Below are 25,655 nucleotides of genomic sequence, written 5' to 3'. Positions count from 1 at the left end.
TTTCAGGCCACCAGTGTTTGTTTTTATCATGTCTCTGCGTTTCTGGCGTGGAAAAGCTATGTATAAGCACTGACGTCAGCGCGCGAGGGCGGCGTCTAAGTACTCTGACGTCATCCCGGCGCCAACAACGGACACAGAGCCGCAGACTACGCATACCAAAGCGCAGGGGTACTGCTACTCAAAATTTTCCAGATCCAGTCTGACGCCTGGGGATATTCTAAGGTAAGGAATCTAATACTAACTACTGTTTCTTACATATATATAGTTACCGAAGGTAAGTAACTTGTGCTTCATGGCTACTCATGTGGGTGGCACAATTAGTGCTGCAGGCCCACTAATGGCATTTGATTTACAAACCCTGGTACACTCAGCACACTTTACTAGGGGCGTACCAGTAAATTGAATATGCCAATCATGGAAACACCAATCCATCATGATTTACAACCTGAGCACTTGCACTTTAAAACTGAAAATCAGCGAGAAAGTGTGCAGAGACACTAAACCAGCAAACACTGAGTCAAAAGCAGGAGAAAGACAAGGGAAGCACGCCAGAAGATGCCAAGTCTAACACTTCATCAGAAGTCGCAGTACCCAGGGAGAGTGGAGGTAGGTATCATTATATGCAGGCCATGCTGGCAGCTGAGGCGAAAAACATTTTGCTAGTTCGCCATCATGGCCATGCTTCCCTTCTTTAGTAGTTTTAAGAGATGAGGCCCTATCTTGGACCCAGGCTCTCTTGAATACATTGTTCACTCTTCCAAAAGTCCTTCAAATGATCTTCATTCTGAAAAAACCCATCAAGAAAACCAATTGGGGAAACTGCTGCCTTGATTCCAAGATCTTTCATCTTCCTTCGGTCTCATGCCTGCCTGGACAATTGAAGCTTTTTTCATGCCAAGACATAATTGTAATCACCTGTTGAGTTATATAAAAGACTTTGAGGGTTCAGCAGTCTCCTGTTCCTAATTCATTGATCATGGGGCAAGAACATTTTCTTTTAAAAGATCACATTTGTCAGCATGCCATATTTTCTCTTCATGAAAGTCTTGTTCCTCCTAGACATAACATGACCCTTTATACATGGAGCAGAAAAGACCACCACCACGAACATTTTTGTGTGATCATAAGTTTTAATTGGCCCGTATTAGTGGTTATGTTTGGATACTTTCTGTATATGAATGGTTAAGTACATGCTCTTTGCATTCTTGCTCTTTTCTTGGGGTATGAAAGTAGCAAATAGTTAATGGTGGTTTTAGAACAGGGGTGTGGAATTTATTAAAATATCTACTTGTCCATGGGGCAAGTTGCTTCATAAATCTACTTGTCCTGTCACAAAATCCACTTGTCCCTTTGGTGCCATGTGGTTCGGCGACGGATTGTGGCAGCAATCTCATTGTATGGGAGCTCTTGTATAGCCTCTCTGATTGTGCCAGGGCTCATGCCATGGTGGTTTTTGAATGCTAGCAATCCCTTTGTGTTGCCGCGTTTCTGCGGATCTGCATGCTGGGACTGGGGGTAGTGGTGAGCGGTGGTTCCAGGCATCCCTTTGGGTCTGTGCAGATCTGACTTGCGTGTTTTAGGGGTCTTCAACAACTCTTCTGTAATCTTTTCCCATGCTGAGAAGTGTTGGAGATTTGCTCCTGACAGTGACTGACTTAGACCTTGTTCCAAAGTTGAGAGAAGAGTAGTTGATGGGAGGGTGACCTTGCAAACACTCGGGTTTTCACATGAGCAAATCTACACATGCATATTTGCTCATGATAAACTGCAGTTCAGATATTTTCCGGGAGTGCATTTCTGGCCCTGCTTCTGTAGATTCTTGTGAATTCATGAAAGCCATATAGCTGCACTTAATGCAAGGACATATACCAGGGGTGCAATTTTGAGACTTTATTTAGTAATAGGGGCCCTAGTTTGGTCTGGCGTTGACCACAACCTTTTGTGTTTGTTAACATTCTCTCACCCTCTCTCTGTATTGGCTGGCTTCGCTGTGGGTGGCGGCGTTGGGCTCTTTCACGGGGAGTATGTTGGCGCACAGTGGTTTTGTTCAGTGGCAGTAACTGATGTGGCAGGGTACGCTATTTTTAAACCAATTTTTTTGTGCTTTTGCCAATGTTTGTTATAATGGTGAGGGGCCCGGCAGCTCGCATCAAGAAGGCTTTAAAGAAACCATTCCAAAACTAGTCATGTATTGGCAAAACTAGAGGGCTGACCACTAATTTCAGACCTACTGGCTTTGCCAATGCTTGCTTATTTTTCTCATGATCTTATTGAAGCTGGTTACACTGATTTTCCAATACAAGTGTTTTTGCAAAATACTAGCATGCATCAACACATTTTACTAAATGATGCTGCAAAGAAACGGTACCTGAAATTTCACAGTAGTTTAGCAAAATGTTTTTTTTTCCTACTTTCATTTTTTTAGGAACATTTTATATTGAAAGCAAATACATTAATCTTGCTCTCAAACTTCTGCAAATATTTGCATCTAATCAGAGAGCATTCTGGGAGCATTATGCATAGCCTCATATTGCTAAACTTTGAAACCGTGAGTACACATTTTTATACTGTAACCACTGTCAGCAGTGCAGTCAGACCTTAAATTTACTTGGAGCGCTCACCCTAATAATAAAGGATTTCAATTAATGAACCATAAATACAAGTTTGAACAGCATTGACATAGGCACACAAATAATAACTTCACTTCAGGCAGTGGCCTTTAATTGGTGTAAAGGCGCTCTATATCCATGGATACTACGAGCTCACACGTAGTATCAAAGTCATGGTCTTCTAAAACTCTGATTACTGTAGTAGTGTCTTTTATGTAAGTCTGGGACTCCATCACAAAAGGTCTAATGAAGAAATCTGAGTATTGTGCCAGGGGCTTGAGTATTGGATTGCACCCTGACACAGTCGGTCTACCTGGTGGGACCTGTGTGTTTTTATGTACTTTAGGTAATATATAAATTACTGGTACTGTTGGTGATTTGTTGACCAGAAATGAAGCCTCTTTTGTGTTTAACCACCCTCCTTCAAGACCTTTCAATCTAGCCACATCCTCCAACTCTAGGAACACTTGCCTGTTCCAAAACAATAAGGCTGCCTATCACATACTCCTGAAACTGAACAAAAGGTATCTTTGACTCAGGAGAGCACTCCTTGAACACCACAAAAGCATTAAAAATTGCTAAATTGAAGAGATTGATGGCCAACTTCTTATACCAAATGTAAGCCTTACGAATAGCAGTGTAAGGTTCCAACCTCTAGTCTACTCTATCAACACCACCCATGTGCTTATTGTAGTCTAAAATGCACACAGGCATGCGCACTTCAGCAAGCTGACCCCAAACAGCAACAGCTGAAGTACTCTCATCATGGATGGTAGTCAGCATGTACACATCCCTCCTGTCCACAAATTTCACAGCTAGTAGTTCATCACTACGCAAGGAACTGCACTGTCCCCTCTGAAGCTTTTTGCAAATAAGCTTTTTTGGATAACCTTTACGGTTAGAGCGGATTGTGCCACAAGCAAAAGTGTCCACTTTAAACAATTCCTTAAACAATTTCACAGCAGTGTAGAAGTTATCAAGGTGCAAATGGTGACCTTTGTTAAACAGTTCTCTAGCAAGATCCCACGCAATTTTCCCTGAAACTCCAAAAGTGGACGGACAACCAGGGGGGTCAATAGTGGAATCCTTACCAGTGTGCACACGAAAATTAAAAACCTATCCTGTCCTATTCTCAGACAACATATACAGCTTAATTCCATAACGTGCCCTCTTGCTAGGAATGTACTGCCTAAGAACCAAACTGCCCTTGAACAGGACCAAAGACTCCTCAACGGATATTTCTTTCTCTGGAGTATAGATCTCTGAAAATCGATCTACAAAGTGAGCAAGCACAGGCCTAATCTTAAAAAGACGGTCACAGTCAGGGTGATCTTGTGGCAACGCCAAAGCATTATCAACAAAATGCAGCATCCGAAGCAAAAGTAAATACCGATCACGAGTCCTAATTGAAGGAAATATGGCCGTTGCCATCAAGGGACTGGTAGACCAATATGAAGCCATGGATGGCTTCCTTATCAAACCCATCAATAAAGTAAAACCCCAAAACTTCTTCATCACTTCCATATTTGTGGGAGTCCACCGGGTAGCTCTAGAATGGGGCCTAAGTCTGGAACTGTTGTCCCTCAAAAACTGTTAAGCATACAAATTAGTCTGCTCAACAATCTCACACAAAAACACATCATCCATCAACAACTGAAAAAACTGTACAGGCAAAAAATGTTCACAATCCACTCTACACCTCGCATCACCACTAAAGACAGGCAACACCGGCTGCACCATGTTTAGATCAACCCAGAGTCCAGCACTTCCACTAGGAAGCCTAGCAGCCTCAGGCTGCAATCCAGATGCCTCTTGCAACATCGGCACAGCAGTGTCTTCCTCTAAAACAGTTACTTCATCCGCACCGAGAGTAGATTCATCCACACCGAGAGTAGCTTCATCCACACTGATAGTACCTTCATCACCCGATGATTCCATGTGGAGAAAACTCACTGCCTGAATGTTCCTCTCCCTCAGACGCACTGTCAGTCTCATAAAGCTGCTCAGAGGAAGATTCAAGAAGCATACCAACCACCTGCTAAACAGTCCTACTGCGGCTAGCCATAATGCTTACTAATAAAGGTACCTAGTCAAACAAGTCAACAACAAATCCTTTGTAAAAAAACTAAAATAAACAAAAAGTAGCTTTAGCACAAAGATCGACACAATACCGTTCACTTGCCAGAAGCAGCTAGACTCACCACCACCTGCTCTGCACAGACACAGTAAGGAGCAACAGTATCCCACTGAAAAAGAAAAACAAAAAAAAGAAAATTACACATAAGACCACGCAAAACACATCGCAAAGATTTTCATGAACAAAACACTAACTAAATACGTTGCTAATATGACACCACTTACAATTCATTCATGCATGACATTAATACTCAATTGGAGTAAACACAACGGAAATGTTTTTCTTACCAAAAAATGCAACTACGCAAAACTGCCGATCAACCACTGCCGAAACCGCAAACAAGAATCAGAAGCTTTCCACTTGAATAAAAAGGAGAAAAAACACATTGCAATCACATATGCAAATAATGCACTATCCACCAGCCAAGCAAAGGTAGTAAGTGGGCCTAAAAGCATGAGGCCTATCTGCCCCAGAGGGAGCAGAAACAGCCCAAAAATTCACCCTCATAAAGGGGGAGCGATCCTTGCCCAAGGGGTCACTACCCAACACCATTAAAAAGCCCTGGTGTCTAGTGGCTTCTAACCCCTTGGGGACAGATAGGCCAAAAAATATATGGCCAATCTGCCCTAAAGGGGACAGAATCAACCACAATAAATACCCCATAAAGGGGAGCAACCCTTGCCCAAGGGGCTGCGCTTCCAAACAACTCAAACATTCCCTGGTGTCTAATGGCTTCTGTCCCTCTTGGGGGCAGATGGGCCTAGAATAAAAAGGCTGATCTGCCCCCAAGGAGGGCAGAAACGGCTCAAATTAATGATCCCCCAAGGGGAGTGACCCTTGCCCAAGGGGCGGCTCCCCAACAACACAAACAAACAATCCCTAGTGTCTAAGGCTTCTACCCCCCTTGGGGACAGATGGGCCTAGAATAACAAGGCTGATCTGCCCCCAAGAGGGACAGAAACTGCCACAATAAAAGATTCCCAAAGGGGAGCAGCCCTTGCCTAAGGGGCCACTCCCCAAAATATATTTATACAAAAATGTAAACCCCTGGTGGCCTAGTGGGCTCACAGCTACTTTTTTATTCAAACTGCCCCGACAAGGGGGGCAGACCACTACTGAAAAGAATATCCTCCAAGGGGAGCGACCCTTGCCCAAGGGGCCACTCCCTGACACAAAAGCACTCTATAAATAAAAAATATATGCCTGGTGGCCTAGTGGTCTCACAATGCTTTTGAAAAAGAATGTATAGGTCCTCCCCCCAGGGGGGCACACCCAACCCCAAAGTGTTCACCCCCAAGGGGAGCGACCCTTGTCCAAGGGGCCGCTCCCCAACACAAAAGGCACATTGTAAATAAAAAAAATAACATACCTGGTGGCCTAGTGGTCACAATATGCCATTTAATTGGTCATACATAATAGATCTGACCCTCCAAGTGGGGCTGACCTATCTATGAAATTTGCACCCCCAAGGGGGAGCGACCCTTGCCCAAGGGGCCGCTCCCCAACACAAAAAGGGCTTTCAAAATTAAAAAAAAGCTCCTGGTGGCCTAGTGGTTAAAACAATTAAATTGTGGCTTAATTTATTAGATCTGCCCCCCCCCTGCTTCCAAAGAGGGGCAGACCCGTCACCAAAAGGGGAGCGACCTTTGCCCAAGGGGCTGCTCCATGACATTAAATGCCCATTAAAAAAAAACAAAAAGCATTCCTGCTGCACGATCGCGCCCAATGTGCGATCGTGCAGCAGGAATGCTTGAAAAAGACATTGGAGGAAAGGAAAACACTTTCCTTTCATCCGATGCCTTTCTAAAATGTCCCCCCACTCTCCCTGAGGCCAAAACCGCCTCTTACCTGCTGGACTCGCTGGAAACAAATTTCTTCCAGCGCGTCCGGTTTGATGTAATGATGTCAGCGCCCGAGGCGTGCTGGCGTCATTACATGATCGGGGGTGGGGGATGCCGAAGGTCTTCTCCTTCCAGTGTGGGTGGGTGCAGGATGATGGGCAGCCCACGGGGGAAGCGCCCGGGAGCCTTCATGAGCACACGCCCACTGTGCCTCATGACGGCTCCCGGCCATCATGAGCAGTTCCTCCCTTTATACCACTTGACTTACAAAAGACCCTTGTGACCGCATTAGCCTTGTCCACATTGGACTATAGTAATGCCCCTTATGTAAACATCCCCCAAAAATATCTGGAAAAGCTACAGCAGCTTCAAAATGCATCAGCTCCCCTGCTGCCGGATATCCCAAAATATCAGTAGTTGGCCCTTGGCTTGACCAAAATGCACTGGCTTTCAGTCGAGAAAAGGATCAAATTTAATTCTGTGGCTTGTTTTCAAAGCACTGCACAGCATTGGCCCACAATATTTGAAGGACCGTCTGATCTGGTATGCACTGACTAGAAATATACGGTTCTCCACCATTAGGCTCTTACTGATCCCCAGAGCCAAGAGCGTGCAGTAGGGCAGAAGAAGTGTTATTTCAGGAACAGCCAAACTCTGGAACACACTCCCTCTACACATAAAAAACAGCCCCAATCTGTTCATTTTTTTAAAATCCCTGAAAACCTGGCTTTTTATCAATTAAGTAATAACTACTACTATCATCGGTAGGAATCTGGCATCTGACTGGAAAGCAGCGCCAAGACGTCCATGGGCAATTGAGCGGTTTACAAAATATCAAATCAAAAAGGGGCATTTTCCTACATTGGTTATCAATCTTATGTGATTCATCAGATATCTCTTGAACTTGGGTCTGTATAAATCACTCTAGAACATGTCCACCCACCGCAGGTTAATGCAAAAACACACTTTTAGAAATATGCATGTGCATCCAAGCAGAAGTGTGTTTGTGAAAAACAAAAACAGTATCCCTGGTATGTATGGTGAATCGAGCTAAATTAATTGTGGCATAGCCTCACTGAATATGGTGTGGCTGCTACCACCGTGACCGTGTCAGTTGTTTCTAATGAGGAGAAAGCTGAGGCACAGCTGTGGGAAAACTAAGTACTTCCTCCACCACAAATTGAGACCGGCTGCCAAGAGTTTCAGTGGGACATGCGCTTTTGCTCCGCCAAACTCCAGTCCCTTAGTTTTGTGGGTCCTCGTCTGTCTTTTGACAAAAAATGTATATATTTTGATAGACTAAAGGTCTAATCACAGGCTTCATCTAGTAGTTTGTCACTTGCATGTATCATTGCTAGTTGGTGACTACCCCTTCCCTTCATGTGTACATTACGCTGGATCTAAGGCCGCTATGGTGGCTTTCTCCAAACGTGTGTCAATCAACAATATTTGAGTGCTATAAGGGCCTTTCTTCTTGCAGTCTGTTAGCATTGCCTCCTTGATGTATTTTCCAGAAAATGTCTGATCAGTCTTCTGTGGTTGGAGCCACTTGCAGCTGTCTCTTTTTCATGGGAATCTGCCCAATGGGTGGAAATGGTAAATAGCCAGGATAGATGAGTACATTTGTTATGATTATGGTGATGCTAAACATCCAAGATCCATGCTCTTTCCTCTTCCCACTAAACATGTAGCAAACTCATCACCTTTTGTCTAGATTTTACACCCTTTGGCTCCAGTAGGCGAACTGAGGGAAGAAGTTGCAACTGAGCAACTAATGTTGAGGCACATGTTTGCTTGCAAGTGGGATGGTAGTGAGATGTTCAGTGTTTTGATTACCGCGTTTTTACAGTTTCCCGTTTTGCCCCATAGTGGAAGGTCTACAAAAAGGAAGAGATTAGGATTGGGAGTATGGTAGTTACCTCAAAGATAAATGTATCTGTTTTTGTAATTCTAACTTGTTTCTTAATCAAGTGTTCCATTCCTACGCCCCTAAGTTCTGAGAAGACATTGATTTACTAAATGCTTAGAGGGAGTTTCATTATTTTCAATGTAAATCCTTGCGAAGAGCTTGGTATATAATTAATTTTCAGTGTATGCACCTTGCTTTGATTCAAGGTGTTAATGTTTGCTGTGTGACCAAGGGCTATCAAATACTGCATAAATATCGGATGGTTTGGTGCTCTCTGGGAGTCTCCTCCCCCATCAGTATGGCCTGTTTACGAGACTTGCTGTGAATTAATTCCGAAGGCTTACAGTGTCAGATGCGGTTTTGAAATGTGCTTGGATCATCCCAATTCATGTTTGTAAACCTGTGAATTTGCAATTGAACCCATGTCGTAAAACCAAAGTTATAGCAAGTAACTTTTCTATTTGTTGCAAACAAAGTTAAACTGGTTTCTAAACAGAAATACCTGTGTTACTCTGTCATTATTGTAAAAGCACTGGTTTTCTTGTATACTTTAACAATTCTATAATGAAATCTATAGGAAACAAGAATTCGTGCTATGGATAGAGACTCAACGAAAAGATCAAACACTTTTTCGGTCATCAACCCAGTAGCTGGGGAGGCTATGACTCACATCTTTGCAGCTGACAGCAGAGAGGACCTTCAGAGATGGATGGAAGCATTTTGGCAACACTTCTTTAATCTTAGTAAGTGGACATTTCGGTTAACTTTTTAAATTCAGTCTTGTACACCATCCTATGGCATATACATATGCTGCATTAGTGCAATAGTTGTCGGTTTATTAAATAGTTCATGAATCTACTGTGTATGCTGATGCACAGAGTGCAAGGTTATTATTGATTACCATTGCTGAGCATGGGGTGGGACGTGATTCACCAGAGACAAACTCTCACATAGATGGATCACGAAGCCCTAATGTCATTATAGTGCCATTTTGTAAAATCATAAGCTGAGAATAACCTGGCTATTTTTTTAATTTTTTTTATTTGTAATACGCTTCTAGCCGCATATTTCTCACCTTTTGAATTTTCCTTAGGCATCATACTGGATCCGGAAACTTTTTTGTAGTACATCTGCTCACCAGAAGGTGGTGTCACGTGGCTCTGTACTGATGCTGCGTTGCTCCAGAAATGATGTGCAGGAACTATATAGGTGCCACTCCCACGCGCTGATATCCATTCCTTTCTTTCTTCGCCACCAGACGCTGATCTGGAGCTCACCGTCCCGTCTCTCAGACACTTGCCATCTATATTTTTCACAAATGTTCTTTGGTGTGCAAGGGATGTCAACCCCTACTATGACAGGTTTTAAGTACTGTAGAAACTGTGACAAACAAATGTCTCTGACTGATCCCCATGCTTTAACTCTTTGAATCACAACCAACACCCTCTGGCGCACCTTTGGGCCCCAGGAACCTCGATTGACCTTCCACCTGGGATACCACTTCCCCACTTGAATGATCAGATAGGTCAACAACACTTAATGTATTCCCTCTTCCCACTTACCGAGGACTTGCAGGAGGATAGTGGCCTTGATACCTCCCTATAAAAGACGTAACTCACCCCAACGGACCAACAACTGAGGAATCTGCGTCCTGCCCCATGGTGATTTGAAGAGTGGCCGAAGATCTTAACTTCCAACTTTCCCTGCCTTGGAGGTTAGTCAAATGTTTTGACTAAGTTCCTTTAACCAGGGTAGACACCTGTGGAGCCCCTTCTTCCTTGGAACAAAGTTTGAATGGATACATTATTGGGGGCTTGGGCCAAACTGTGCTCCAGCCCACCAGTCGGTTGACAAATTGATAGGCGCCTTTGCCCTGTTCTAGGAAACTCTGCTTTTCTTTGGCAGCACCACTACCCTGAAAGCCTACTGGTGCTGGCTTCAACACGCTGCGCTAAAAGCAACACATTTCCCACACTTCCCCTGATAGGGAGTCTAAATAAGTAAAAACATTTGGCAAACAAGTCTTTTCTTCTACCAGCTTGAACTTCTGCTCTGTTAACGCCAGCTGTTTGTTGGCACACTGCTTCCACGTCCTTTGGGATTGAGTGCCTCAAATCCTCCCTGGTCTGCCTGAAGAACTTCATCATGTGCTCTCTCCGGTGAATAAAGATGGTCATGATGCAGCCAAGATTTTTATTTATTTTTTTTTTTTACAGAGTTTTATATAGCGCTAACTTGACCCGTATCGGAGCGCTTTACATAGCACCAGTTATATTACAAGAGGACACATTAATTTTTGTTAGAAACGGGTAGATTAAGTGATTTGCCCAGAATCACAGGAGTCATTGCTGAGACTCGAACCCAGTTCCCCAGATTCGAGATCGACCTCCCTAGCCGTTAGGCCAACTCCTCTCCCCCAAGTTAACAAATCTTTGCGTCTTGGACGAGCGTTGCAATTCACCGCTATGTGTGGCTGTGATCGCCTGGGTTCTCTAGCGATGTCCAGCCCAACCTTGACGAACATGCCCTTGAATAGGACTTATCTGTTCAGGGACAAAGCTGATTTCGCTCTTGAGCGTCTTAAGGAGAGCAGGGCTACCACTTGCTCTCTTGGCCTTTCTACCTTACCTCGCCAACCTTACCAGCTCCCTCGCTTTTTTTTGTGGCTTTGGTCGGGGCATCCCTCCCCTCCAGCCCCCACAAGGAACACAGCAGTTTTGCAGCAGAGGCCTATGTGCCCACTGCTCCTGCAGTCAAGGTCAGCATGCCGACCAGCCTACTGACCAAACATCCTTAGTGTGACCTTGCCGGGACACCACCACCTGGTGAGAGTCCGAGTCCACTGATTCTTTCTTACCGATTTGGCCAGGCATCAAGTCTGACAGGTAGGTCCTACAGATTGTATGCAGTGTATACACCTTACCCTTCCTTTCTTCCCCACCACACCTTCCACCCCCCTGTGATTGATGGAGGACCATCTCTCCATTTTGCTTCAGGAAGTGCAAGCCCTTTTGGCTAAAGGGCTGTTGAGAGGGTGCCAGTGGGAGAAGTAGGATCGGTTTGTTAATCCTGCTACTTTCTGGTGCCCTAGAAGGGTGGTGGTTTGTGGGTTATTCAAGGGCTGTGTCCCATCTACGCCTTCCTCCGGAAGGAGAAATTAAAAATTCTTACTATAGCCCAGGTCTGACACTGGTGACTGCATTGGGCATGCAGGACACTTATGCCCATATATCCATCCTGTAAGCCCATTGGTGCTACCTGTGGTTTGTGGTGGGAGAGGCCCATTTTCAGTTCTCTGTGCTTCCCTTTGTTCTCACCAGCACCCCTCCGATGTTAACGAAAGTGATGTTGGTGGTGGCAGCACACCTTTGGAGGTCAGGGGTGCTAGTCTTCCCCTACCTGGACAACTAGCTGTTAATAGCTGCCCTGCCGCAGGCAGTAGTTATTCATCTCCGGACTACCGCGAACCTCCTTTTATCTTTGGGGCTCCCTGTCAACATGCCGAAGTCACACCTGACTCCTTTTAAAGCACCTCTTTCATTGGAGCTATTTTGGACACGGTTCGGCGTTGTCTTTCCTCGCCAGAAAGAGTCCATGCCATTCAGGCTTTGATTCTTTTGCACCCTTGGTCCAGGTTATTGGTGAGGGTGACTCTGAGGCTGCTGGGAATGATTGCCTCCTGCATCAGGCTAGTTAATCATGCCATGTGGCATATGCGGCTCTGGAGGGGGCTTGAAGTCCCAGTAAGCCCAACATCAAGGGGACCCCTCCTACTACTTTCAGATTTTGGAGGAGACTGGAAAAGATCAGTGGACTGCGATTGGACCAGAAGCAGACCCCTCTACCTTCCCCACCCAGAACTGATTGGGATGGCCAACTGGGAGAGGCAGCGATCAGAGGCCTTTGGTCCCCAGCAGAGTCCCGGCTTCACATCAACTTTGGAGCTATGGACCATCTGTTTGACATTAAAACCTACATTCCATCCATCAAGGTAAGGAAGGTGCAGCTGCTCAAGGACGACACTACCTCCATGTGGTACTCCAACAAACTGTTGTGGAAATGACTGGACGCTCTGGAATATACCTCGGGGTAAACCAAGTGGCAGGATGATTGAGAGCCAGAATGGACAAATTCAGCCATCTGTCCCTAGCAGATCTTAAATGGCAGTTATACCTATAGGTGGCACAAGGTCTCTTCCTTGAGTTGGGAGAACCTAATCGCAACAGCCAAGTATGTGCAGTGGTAGCACTTCTACCAGTTTGAGTTTCCAAGTAGTCTCTCGCTTCGAGACTTATTCTGCCTTGAGGGGAACTCTGAATACCTGTATGCCTGTCTGCTGATAGCAATCCTGACACGGATCCTCAAGAACAGCAGGACTGACCAGGCCCAAGTCATCCCTGTGGCTCCAGATTAGGCACAGAGAGTATGGTACCCAGAATCCTGGGATTGAGCATAGGTTCTCCGATCATGCTGCTCCACTTGGGATGAACTGGTTCTGCACCTGGGCCTTTCCAATCTCCATCTTTATTTTAAAACAGTTTACGTCTCTCATCACGACAAATTTGTGGTTTGATGCAGCGCTCACCAAAATCTGCCCCTCTCCCCAACCACCACCACCACCACCACTCCTCCAGGTCAAGTTATGTGACCTACTTTTGTTTGTTCGGTCTCTTGCACCAGAAGGCTCTACATTGGACACAGCTACGGGCTATCTTTCGGCCTTTCGTCGTTTTTGTGGTTGCAGATCAGCTCTTGTTCAAGTCACCAGTTGGGATGCGATTTATGAAAGGGCTTTAACACGTTTCCCCTTCTTCCCTTGTCATGCACCTATGGAACCTTAATCTGGCCCTGATTAATCGGATTTTCACTCCGTTCAAGCTGCTTCACAACTGTCATTTAAGACTGCTTAGTATTAGGACTGTGTTCCCCATCACCTCAACACGGTGTGTGAGTGAGCGCCTAGGTCTTTGTGTCAGCCCACCATACACTTCTTTCTTTCCAGACAAACTGGTTCTGTGGACTCTGACATCCTTCCTGCCAAAAGTTGTAACACTGTTGTACATTGGTCAAGCAATCAGCTTTACGGTATTCTATGACCTGCCTCGCTCCTTTAATGTAGAGGGAAAGACTACATTGCTTGGACACCAGGAGAACGCTGACCTTCTACATAGATCGTACCAAAGACCACCAGGTGGACAATCTACTTTTCATTGAGTTCTCTCGAGCGAATAAAGGAAAGACCGTGCAGAAGAGACTCCTCTTCCGCTGGTTTGTGCTCTGCCATGAATTGGCAAAAAAGCAGTCTCTGGAATAATTGTGTGCTCATGCTACCAGGGACAAAGCTGCTACCACTGTTTTGGCACACAGGGTCCCTGTCCTAGACATTTGCCAGGCAACTATAAGCACTTCCCTCCATACATTCATGAAGCATTGTTGTCTGGACGGTCTGGTTCGCCGATAAAGGCATTTTGTCTATTTTGGTTCTGCTGGACTTCCTGGTTTAAATCCATCCACAGACCCTCCTCCAAATGGGTATTGCTTTGGTGTATATTCAAAGGCAAGACAAACCAGTTACTTAACTTCGGTAACAGTCTTCCTGGTATAGGCTCTAACAGCAGATTTCTCACCAACTCTGTCCATTAATAAGATTCCAAGTCTAGGAATCTTCACATTGTCTACCAATTTGGGCTTTTGAGCTCTACTTCTTGGAATGCTGGCCGTCTCAAAATCACCTGATGGTGCAAGGGAGTGGCGCCTATATAGACGCTGCACACCATTTCTGGAGTGGAATGGTGTCCGTGCAAAGCCGTACCGGTTGGGGGACACCTTCCAGGGCACAAAAGTTCTGCAAAAAAGTTTCAGAATCCGGTCTGCCTCCTGGGAAATATTCGAAAGGTGAGGAATTTGTGGCTAAAAAGTCTCTACCAGAAAGGGCTCTGCTGTTGGTCTAGTTCACTGAGTACTGACCTTTACATGCAGTCCTGGTCAACAGCAGTTCTGGGCTGGTGTTTACGTAACTTAGCAGGAACAATAAAAATATGCTAAATAAATAGGCAGGCATTACTTTCGCTTCCAAGATAATTTGGTAACCAACTCAAAGGAGGCTTTGAGCCCGGCCATTACCTACCATTGGTTGGCTTCATAGTCCCTCATTTCCTTGTTTCTCATTAGTCAGTGCTTGCTGGTTTCAATTTCTTCTTTGTGTTTCTCTCTTCGATGATGCATTGATAAAGTACTGATGATTTGTTTTTAGTGTCCTTACTGTTCTCACGCTTGGATTGAGGCACTTTGACACTGTAACCACTGACTAACGTCATGTTTAAAAGCTCCGCCTCGTACTGCAGTGACACTTATTTAATGTTTAAAAGCACTTTGTTTTCCAAAGGTAATCTTTAGTATAAAGTTTATTCTATCTTCTCAAGGGCGATACTGTAGCCATGTACTTAATGTTTGAAAAAGCTTCTTTATTTTCAACATGCTTGTTTACCTTTTTTTATAGCAGTTTCTGTTGCTGCATTTTTTCTTTGCTTTGCCTCTTCCCTGCACTAACATTTTAGTAACAGAAAGCAGTTCATACTATGTTATAACGATACCATACTAGACCAGGACAGGACATACCATACTAGAAAATGACAGGCCATACAATATCACAACAAAGCATAATATAAAAGAATAGAAAATACAATTCCATACTGTACAATAAGTGGACTTACCATATCATACTATTCAATTAAGGCTATACTGTACTATACAATTAGAGGCAACAACATACCAAACCATACAATGAGCGGTTATGCCGTAGCATACTATACAATAACAGACCATGCCATATTATATATTGATAGCCATACCATAACCTACTATACTATACAGATGGGCCATAACATATAATACAATCATGTCATAACATACCATATTATACAAGAACAGGTCCTACAATGCCATACTATACAATAACGGACCATACCATACAATCACAGACTAGGCCATACCATACCATACTATACTATAAAATACAAGAGCAGGCTACACAAACCATACAGTGGCAGGCCATACCATACCATATATTACCATACTATACAGTGACAAGCCAAAATTACAACTCTAAACAGTGACAAGCCATATCATACGAAACAATACAAATCAAACATGGACCATGTCATATTATTCAAGCACATGCCATACCATCACATACTATACAGTGGCAGGCCATACCATACTATACAAGATAACAAAAAGCCAATAGATCTTGTGTACGCAAGACAATTGGCTTTGCCAATACTTTGAATTGGTATAGAGGTGTTAATTGTTGAGATCCATCATTTGGCAACGGCTCTCATGCAGTAACTCAACTGTTATTAGCTAAGTTGAACAGCACAGTGGATTTCTTGACAAAGTTCATCTCAAACCGATTTTTGAGGATCATAATGTGACAGTGATTTGATTTGTGAACTATGCATAACTTTTTACACTTGAAAAAAGATGAATTGGTCTTTAAGAACACCTTAAAATTATCAAAATCTGCAACTAAAAATTCAATATTTAATGTAGTTTTAATGATTATCAATTCCTGATATTTTAGTATCAAACTTCACCCCACTTTCCTTGGGATAGTCCTTAAATACGCAACCAAATTAGCTCTGAGATTCAAGGAGGACTTGGAAGCCCAGCTTTCTTTGAGGTTTAATATCCCAATACCATGGCCAGTATAGTAGAAAACCTCCTGTGTTTGATGCTTGCAAGTGGTCGATATCATTTCAGCGATACAGGAAAAAGCCTGATAGTGGAAGGGCGATTTTATATACAGTCTGTAGCAAAGAGTCAATAACTGATGAAGACTGTGCTGTTGCGGCACACAGGCTGTGTGGATTTTCATAAGGTCCATCTCATAAACTTCATAGGAAAGGCTTGCTGGGGATTCTCATTGGATTGATCGATGATTATTTTGTCTTTATTAAAGTGCCTTTTTCGTTTGTAGGATGTTTGTTTTTAAACTCGTAAGTGAAGCAAATCATTCTGTTTATTCTGTAACGGAACCAGGTGTACATTTAAGTTGACAGTTCTGTTAATCAAGTTACCTTCCCTTCTAGGTCAATGGAAATATTGTTCTGAACGACTGGATGTTCGGGTATCACCCCAAAATCCCCCATTGTTCTTGACAAAGGAGGCAACCTCCGTCTACCACGATATGAGTAAGTTCACTATGTCTTCCAAGCTGTAGTGCCCTGCTATGATGTAGACCATGCTTCTCCAACGAGTAGCTCGTGATCTACTTGTATGTCACCAGCTACATCTAAGTACCTCTTCTGTGTGCTGTCCAGTCTACTAAATGAGAAGCTTTAGCTTGGCTGAATAAATATATGTATACCAAAATTGAGTGCATGTATTTAAGACATGTTTGAATTTTCACTGCTTATAAGTTGATGTTTGGAGAAAATGGCTGAGTTTCTAAAATAAATTTAAAGCTGGCATTTAAGTGTTACATCATGTGGCATTGGGGTATTGTAGCCTTGATGCTAGGGGTATTGCTGCTGCTACTGCTATTACCCATGTGAACATATTCCAAATTGGCACTGCTAGTAATCTTGCAGGTAGTAGCCACTGATATTAATTTGTCTGATGTAGTCTCTTTCTTACAAAATTAATAAATAGTAGCTAGGCATGATTTTCATTAAACATAAGTAGCTCTTATCACTGAAAAGGTTGAAGATTCCTCATAGAGACTGCCTCAAAGAGTTTAATTTAACTTCACACGGTACTATTCGTGAAGAATATATATTTAGAAAACCGACACAGTGTTATGTTTTAATAGGCTTCTGATTTATGTTTGCTTCCAAGTTAGTGAAATGCACCTTAATCCTCGTTTTTCTATGAGATCGTTCTTTGGCAAGATGTTGGAGGCCATATCATAGGTATTTTGGAAAGTGAGAGAGGGCTCCGTGAAGAGTAATACGCTGGAATGCCCACTAAAGGTCATTATGAAATAAATGTATTGCCTAACACTGGAGGCTACACTAAGGTCCATTAATAGATTTGTGTGAGAGAGCCCTAAAAATCTCCAAAGCTCTGTGAAGAAATTGGTGTGTTAAAAAACATAATTTGAACCTGTTCATGTAACATTACAAATAATGGATACATGATTTAACATTTCAATGTGTAACAAACAAGACCATTTAAAACGATCTAAAAAGTCAGTGTCCAAGTTGATCACAAGGGTACAGTCCAAGTTTGTCTTCTAACACCAATTCTATACAGTTCAATGTGCGACCCCCTAATGTGACCATGATGAAACTTTCTTCACTTATTATGTGTGGAATCACCATGTTATATGTGTTTTCTTTATTTCTTTTGCTATTTCCCTGGTGACTCAAACCCTTGCCTACATTTTTAATATAGCTACTATTACAACTTTATTTTCCGCTGGTTTTCACCATTCAGACTCTCCTCAATGGTCGATCTTGGGCTCTTCCTTAAATTGTTGTCCGCTAGTATTTCCTATACCCCAGGTGCAAAAGGCATAACCAGAAAATGTACAATAATTTCTTTGTGATATGGAGAATATAGCCATTTGACTGAATTTTGCATATATTCTCATTTAGCATTGTGAATGCTTGGGATCCAGTGAACATATTCTTTATTTCCTCATTGTGTTCATCTTGCATCCAGACCATTTTATTATCCACCCTGTTCTGCCCATTGCTAGTAACATTACTTTGCTATTTTACATTTTGCCTTAATTTGAATATTAGGTTTGTCCCAAAAGCTCCAATGACCAAGGGCAGTAAATTATTCCCTCACATGCTTAAACCACGTGAGAACCGGCTTCTGAAATCCCCACCAATTGTTTCAAAGAAGCTCAAAATAAATAATAGTTTATTAGACAGTAATCTTATGCAAAAAAAAGGATTGGGTGTCTGCGCTGACTCTGTTTCCTGTAATAACCAATTCTATCAAACTAACTTCTGTTCTTTCCATGTCAACTATTCTAAATTGCTAAGGCCCCCTTCTTCTGCGTCATAAAAAGATGATATCATCACATGGGCTTTGTAAAACTCAATCTGGGATCCACCTTTGTCCTACAAAATAGGGTCTCCTGTCTGTAATCATGCTTTGAAATAGACCCAGGAGTCCAATACATTCCCCTAACCACGGTTCTTATTTACATAATCTGGGCATTTTCCCTTGCATTTAATACCGCTGAAGTAGTCCTTTATAAATTGACAACTAAACGTTGTTTTCAATTTTTCACTGAACCCATCTACGATGTTTTGCAATCTCCTATTTGTATAAGACTGGTAAGTCTTGTCATCCGCAAAGCAGTGGAAACATCAAATGGCCCGTTTGTCTAGGTACATCATGCAAATATGGTTGAAGCTCACTTTAAGTCTTTAATCTTCGCATTAATGATGTACTGAGAGCCTGTTTGCCTGCTCCAGTTCTTGACCTATTTCATTGGTAATGTTGTGAGAAAGTGCCCTCTTTCTGCATGGTTGCTCCCACTTTTTGCTGAACTGCTGACGTGCTTTGACTGACTGTGCCCTAGGCTCCTCCCAACAGGTACCCAGGGCCTATGTTCTATCCCTAAACCTGCATTAGAAACCAAACCCAGTTGGCATCTCTGGCCACAGGTCAGCCCCTGGTAAATGGTTACACAAGGCCACAGGGCACTGTGACCAGGGAAGACCACTAAGGGCTGCAGCACTTATTATGTCACCCTTAGAGGCCCTGTACCCTTACACTCACACACTACCTTTGCAGGCTGCGTGTTTTAGTGTAGAACAAAGTGAAGAGTAGACAGGGCACGCATTCCTGTGTGCCATGCCTACAGCCCATTGCCCTGGCATAGATCAGTCACCCCTCTAGCTGGGTGCACTATACCAGTGGTGAGGGTACAGGTGCAGGAGACCTGCACCCCTACAGTGTTTAAGTCCATTTTAAAACCTTGTAAGTGCAGTGCTGCCATTAAGAGTATATGTTGCTGGGAGTCTGTCATTACGAACTCCACAGCCCCATAAAGGCTACACTTAAAACTGAGAAGTTTGTCATCAAACTTCTCAGCACATTAAACCCACACTGATGCCAGTGTGGGATTTAATGTAAAATGCACACAGAGGGCATCTTGGAGATGCCCCCTGAAAAATGACCTTCCACTAGTGTCCAGGCTGAGTGGCTGCTTCAAGCTGCCACCACCAGACATGTTTCTGGACCCCTGGGTTGAGAGCCTGCTGCTCTCGGGGGCCTGAAATAATGCACATCGTGGGATGAGTTGCCACGCCTCCTATCCCCAGGATGGGTAGGGTCCATGAAGGGGAAGCTTCAAAGGCTTCCGCCTTTGTGAGCTTCCCCAGGCAGCTTGCTGCTTTCAGCAACTGGTTCTGACCCCCACTTTGGGCGGGAGAACCGGCAGGAAAAAACAAGTGAGAATGAGAGGTGTGGCCACCTCTGCCAACTTACCCACGTTGATGTCCCAACCTTTTACCTACCTGTAAAACCACTAAATCTAGTATTTAGGGGCACCCCTGAACCTTGCTTCCTTCGACAAGCAATCGGAAGAAAAGGATCGAACAGCCGTGCCAAAGCTAATGAGGACGACGCCCACTGACTTGGTCCCTACTGGCCTGTCTCCACCTCGAACCTGCTCCAGCAAAATCCCGGTGTGTCCTGCAGCCAGCAACCTCGAGAAATCCTGAGGACCTGCCTGCCTTCAATATCAAAGACTGTCTCCCGTGAACACTGTATTTGTTAAAACAACATACCCCATCTCCGCAAGGATCCGTGAGTTTGTACCACCCGGTGCTCACGGCCCAAGTTTGAGTAGCCCAACACCAAGAGGAGGTCTCCCTCGTGATCCTGACCAGAGATCCGGCGACCCCTGACCTGCCTCAATCCTCCAGCCGACGCCTGCAGCCTCAAACCGGAAGGTCCCCCCAACCGCGACCAGGAGCTGGTAAGAAGATCCAACGCTAAAAGGGTCAATGCACCCAATGCCCCACGGCCTTGGGTGGCCCAACCAACGGTGCCTAACCAACCCCCAGCATCCCAACTTACCTCTCCAAGTGGTGGTTGCACCCAGAATATCTTCGTCCCTGAGCCTGCATTGCTTTTGCAAACCGGAGACTCCCCATTGAAAGCTACAGGGCTTCTGACACCAAAACACTCTGCACCTGGCTGCCCCAGTGCCGCTGAGGGTGCATTTTTTGTGCTGGCCTACACCCCCATTTGCCCTGAGCTTAAGTCCAAGAGCTTTGCTCCCACAACCCAGTGGCCTGCTCGTCAGCAGCCACCAACCGGAGGCCACCTATCTCCCATTGAGTAACATTGGGCCTCAGCACTCTGCACCCAGCCGTTGAGGGAGTAACAACAGTGCATCCTTGACGATTGCCACCTGGTGTTGGGCTTGGATGATTGCATGTTGTTGTCATCTTGGAAGAAGTCTTTGTAGTCACGAGATGGGTGACTCCTCCCTTGGACGATAGTGCGCATGGGCATCGGCTCCATCCTCGGATTGTTTTTTTCCGCCACTGGGTTCGGATGAAAGTTCAAGCACTTCGAAGCGCAAAAAACTTCCCAAAACTCTCCAAAGTAACTTCGATACCGACTAACATTGTTTCGACTCCATCAGATCGATTCCAGTCGTCGACGCGGGCCGTTGGGCCTATCAACGCCGTGAGGCCTACACCTCATGGAAAGGACGCCATTCAAGAGATGCCCCGGGTGAGGAGCAAAGTTTCCACGCAGTGACCACCACGAGCTCTGCAACCTGTGCTTATTGCCAGAACACGAATCCAGCTGTACAGCCTGCGCATCCTTTCGATCCAAGAAAACCATCAGAGATCGGAGGGCCCGTCAACACGACATGCAGAGATCAGCTCCAGAACCGGTGGATATCTTCGACGAGGAGGTTCCGCTCGTTCCGGAAGAAGATTCAGTTGATCCCCAGATCGTATCAGAGGCAGACGACTCAGATGACTCCATACCATCGGGTCAGAGTGTGAGTACTACTGCCCCTGCAGGACACACAGCACCCAGATCGAAGGCAAAGGTCAACACTCCGCCTCCGGGGCCCAGTCACGACCGAAAAACCACTTTTGACAGCCCCGCCATCGAGCCCGGCTCCGAAGAAAGTAACTAAGCCATCCGGTAGCTCGGTGCCGAGCAAGCCGCACGTGCCGATCCCACCAGCTCCCTCGGCACCAAAACCGAAAGAAGTCTCCGCTCCAAAACCGTCGACTTCTAAAGACAAGGGTACGAAGCCAGCATCCGACGCCTCCAAGCGGACGAGACCAGCTTCCACTTCGAAGACACCGTCTTCGATGCCGAAACTGACAAGGCCTGATTCCGACGCGTCCAAGACCTCGAAACAGCGTACAACACCGAAAACAACACCTTTGGCGTCGAAAACGAAGCCAAAAAACACTGTAACAACTCCTAAGGCTGAAGACAAGCAACAACCTCGCCTGGTACCGAAAAAATCGGTGTCGACAAAGGTTTCACAGGGAGAAGAACTTTTCCAGCGAGATCCTCTGCAAAAGAAGATCTAAACACAGGTCAGGTGTCCACTACACCTCACAAGAAAAGGAAGGCAGATGAAACATCCACACCTGTGGTTCCGGCTAAGAAGGACTCTGCCACATCCCCTATGCAGCCTTCTTCACCTGTACTTCCTTCTCCTTCACCTCCTGCTCCTCTTAACAATTCACCACAGATGTCTCCTTCACATTCTCCTCTCTAATCTCCACACTCACCTCAAAATGATGACTAGTATAATTTAGGAACAGGGATAGACACAGATGAGACTTTCCCGTACCCTACAGATGATCTAGACTGGGGGTACCCAATCCCACAGGATATACCAGATATTCCTGATCCACAGGCATACCCATCAAAACCTTCTCCACCAGAAGATAACATTGGCTTTGGGCACCTATTGAACAGAGCTGCCATTTATCATGGGGTCACTATGCATTCTGATGAGGCAGAGGAAGATTTTCTATTAGACACATTTGAACAATCTCAGAGATCTGTTCAAATTCTTCCTATGATAAAAGGGGTCATCAAACATGCTCCTGAAATTTTTAAAGACCCTGTACGTACTAGAATGTTAAACCCTAGAATTGAGTAAAAATATAGGCCTGCACCTGAACATCCAGCCTACATTAAAGGGCAACTACCATTAGATTCACTAGTTGTGTCAAATGCTAGGAAGAGAGCAAACTCACAAACTTCAGGTGAGGCACCCCCACCTAACAAGGAATCCAAGGTCATAGATACCTCAGGCAAAAGAATAGCTGTGCAAGCTACCAACATATGGCGCATAGCTAATACACAAGACCTCCTTTCCCGATATGATAGGGCTCATTATGATCAGTTAGAGAAACTGCTAGAACATCTACCTAACCAATATAAGGCACAGGCAACTAATCTCATACAGGAATTCAAGCTTATTTCTAATGCCTCAATCAAGTGTGCACTAGATGTAGTGGATACTGCATCTAGAGCTGTAAATACCAGTGTCGTACTTAGAAGACATGCGTAGCTACGCATTTCAGGATTTAAACAGGAAGTGCAAACTACCATTTTAAATCAGCCATTTAATCAAAACCAATTGTTTGGTCCAGAAGTAGACCCAGCACTTGAGAAAATGAAGGATACAGACACTGCCAAATCTATGGGAGCTTTACAATCCACACAAACTAGAGGTTCCTTTCGTCGCTCCTTCTATAGAGGGGGCTTCAAACAAACTGGTGCAGATAACACAACATCCTTCAAATCTAACACACAAGCATCCTCTAACAAGGGATATTTTAGAGGAGGATGTAGAGGTAACAACAATAAAGGAAGAGGTTGGGATAACAACAGTAATCGAACCTCTTCCACCTCAAATCAGTGACTTCCCTCTGCTCCCCCAACAGCATTCTACTCCTGTGGGGGGCAGATTAACGCAATTCCTGCCTGTCTGGAACTCCATCACAACAGGAAGGTGGGTATGACAGATTATCCAGTATGGCTACTGCCTAGAACTTACAGCAACACCTCCACACATACCACCCAGGCAACGTTCAATGTCTACAGAACACCTTACTCTGCTCAAACAAGAAGTTCTGTCACTTCTACAAAAGGACGCAATACAAATAGTCCCTTTACAAGAACAAGGAACAGGGGTTTACTCGCTGTACTTTCTAATTCCCAAGAAGGACGGGACACTAAGACCAATTCTCGATCCCAGGCTCCTCAATCATTACATACAATCAGATCATTTTCACATGATCATTTTACAAGTGCTCCCACTGCTGCAACAAGGCGATTTCCTTACAACATTAGACCTAAAGAACGCATACTTCCACATTCCTATACATCCTGCTCACAGAAAGTATCTAAGGTTTGTACTGGAAGGACAACATTATCCGTTCAAAGTCCTTCCATCGGAGTGACAACGGCACCACAAGTTCTCACAAAGTGCCTAGCACTAGTAGCAGCACATCTCAGGAGACAACAAGTACATGTCTTCGCTTATCTAGACGATTGGCTCATAAAAGCCAAGTCATTCAATCAGTGTGTCCAACACACACATCAGACAATTCAAATGTTGCACGACTTAGGGTTCACCATCAACTGCACCAAGTCGCACCTGCAACCCCCTCACATACATCAGTATCTAGGGGCTACAATAAACACGTCTACAGCTCTAGCGTATCCCAGTCTAGCAAGATACAGAGCATTCAAGCCTTAGTCACAGTTTTTCAACAGCAACAAGCTCTGCAAGCCAGAGTGTTCATGAGACTAAGAGGCATGATGGCATCTTGCATCTTCATAGTACCATATGCAAGACTGCAGATGCGTCCGTTACAGGAATGTCTAGCACAACAGTGGAACCAGGCTCAAGGTCAACTAACAGACCTGGTGTTGGTAGACAGCCGCACACATTGCTCTCTGCAGTGGTGGAACAACCTAAACTTGACAAAAGGGTGGCCGTTCCTCGAACCTGTTTCACAACTAGTGCTCACAGCAGACGCATCCCTCACAGGATGGGGAGCCCATCTCCTACATCATACAACTCCAGGAAAATTGAACAGTCAACAAAAATTGTTCCATATCAACCAACTAGAGCTGCTAGCAATATTCTTAGCACTCAAAACATTCCAAGTACAGATCCGGACGGACAATATGACAACCATGTATTATATACAAAAACAGGGGGGGGGGGGACACTCTCTACAACTTCTTCCAGCTCGCACAGAACATTTGGAGATGGGCCATTCCATAGAATATGTATCTGTTGGCAGAGCACCTTCTAGGAGTTCACAATCAGATTGCAGATCTGTTGAGACGGCAGGCACAACAAATTCACGAATGGGAACAAAATCTGCAGGTTCTTCAACCAATCTTTCACAAGTGGGGTCATCCAGACATAGATCTGTTCGCCACACACGAAAAAGCAAAATGCCCAACCTTCGCCGCCAGGTTTCCACACCCGCTGTCCAGGGGCAATGCGATATCGATGAACTGGTCAGGCAGATTTGCGTACGCTTTTCCGCCACTACCACTAATACCATTTAGTAGTGCGCAAGCTTAGACAACAGTCTCTCAAACTAATCCTAGTAGCTCCCACATGGGCACGCCAACCATGGTTCACCACACTGCTAGAACTATCTCTAGTTCCACAACAAAAGCTACGACTGACTCCATCCCTGCTCACGCAGAACCATGGAGACATCCGACATCCAGACCCAAATTAACTGAATTTGGCGATCTGGCTCCTGAGGTCTTAGTGTTTAGTTATCTTAACCTACCACCAGACTGTATGAACATCATTAAAGAGGCCAGGAGACCTACTACCAGAGCTTGTTATGCTACTAAATGGAAGATATTTGCCATTTATTGCAACAATACCATATGGACCCCCTAGATGCTTACATCCAGAATATCATTTGTTACCTTTTACATTTACAAAGGTGTAACTTGGCATATTCATCCATACGCCTGCACCTTGCAGCAATTGCAGCATATTTACAAAACAGACATCTGTCTCTTTTCAGAGTACCTGCAATTAAACCATTTATGGAAGGATTAAAAAGAATCATCCCACCCAGGTTGCCACCTTCTCCAGTATGGAACCTAAGCGTTGTTCTTACAAGGCTCATGGGACCCCCTTTTGAGCC

General features: G+C 44.6%; 1 protein-coding gene across 2 annotated transcripts in view; it reads left to right on the top strand.

The window, feature by feature from the left end:
- The window catches only part of RTKN2 (rhotekin 2), a 307,712-nt gene that overhangs the window by 204,954 nt on the left and 77,103 nt on the right, over nucleotides 1-25,655 (top strand). For both annotated transcript variants that reach the window (XM_086920081.1, XM_086920082.1), the window contains exons 10-11: nucleotides 9,074-9,239; nucleotides 16,587-16,688. In XM_086920081.1, the coding sequence (XP_086776207.1) occupies nucleotides 9,074-9,239; nucleotides 16,587-16,688 (268 nt within the window). The remainder of the gene's footprint in view (nucleotides 1-9,073; nucleotides 9,240-16,586; nucleotides 16,689-25,655) is intronic.

The sequence above is a fragment of the Lissotriton vulgaris genome, chromosome 5 (assembly GCF_964263255.1).
Source record: "Lissotriton vulgaris chromosome 5, aLisVul1.2, whole genome shotgun sequence".
Taxonomy (NCBI): Eukaryota; Metazoa; Chordata; class Amphibia; order Caudata; family Salamandridae; genus Lissotriton; species Lissotriton vulgaris.
Note: the sequence above shows the minus strand (reverse complement) of the source record. Positions and strands in the feature narration are given on the sequence as shown.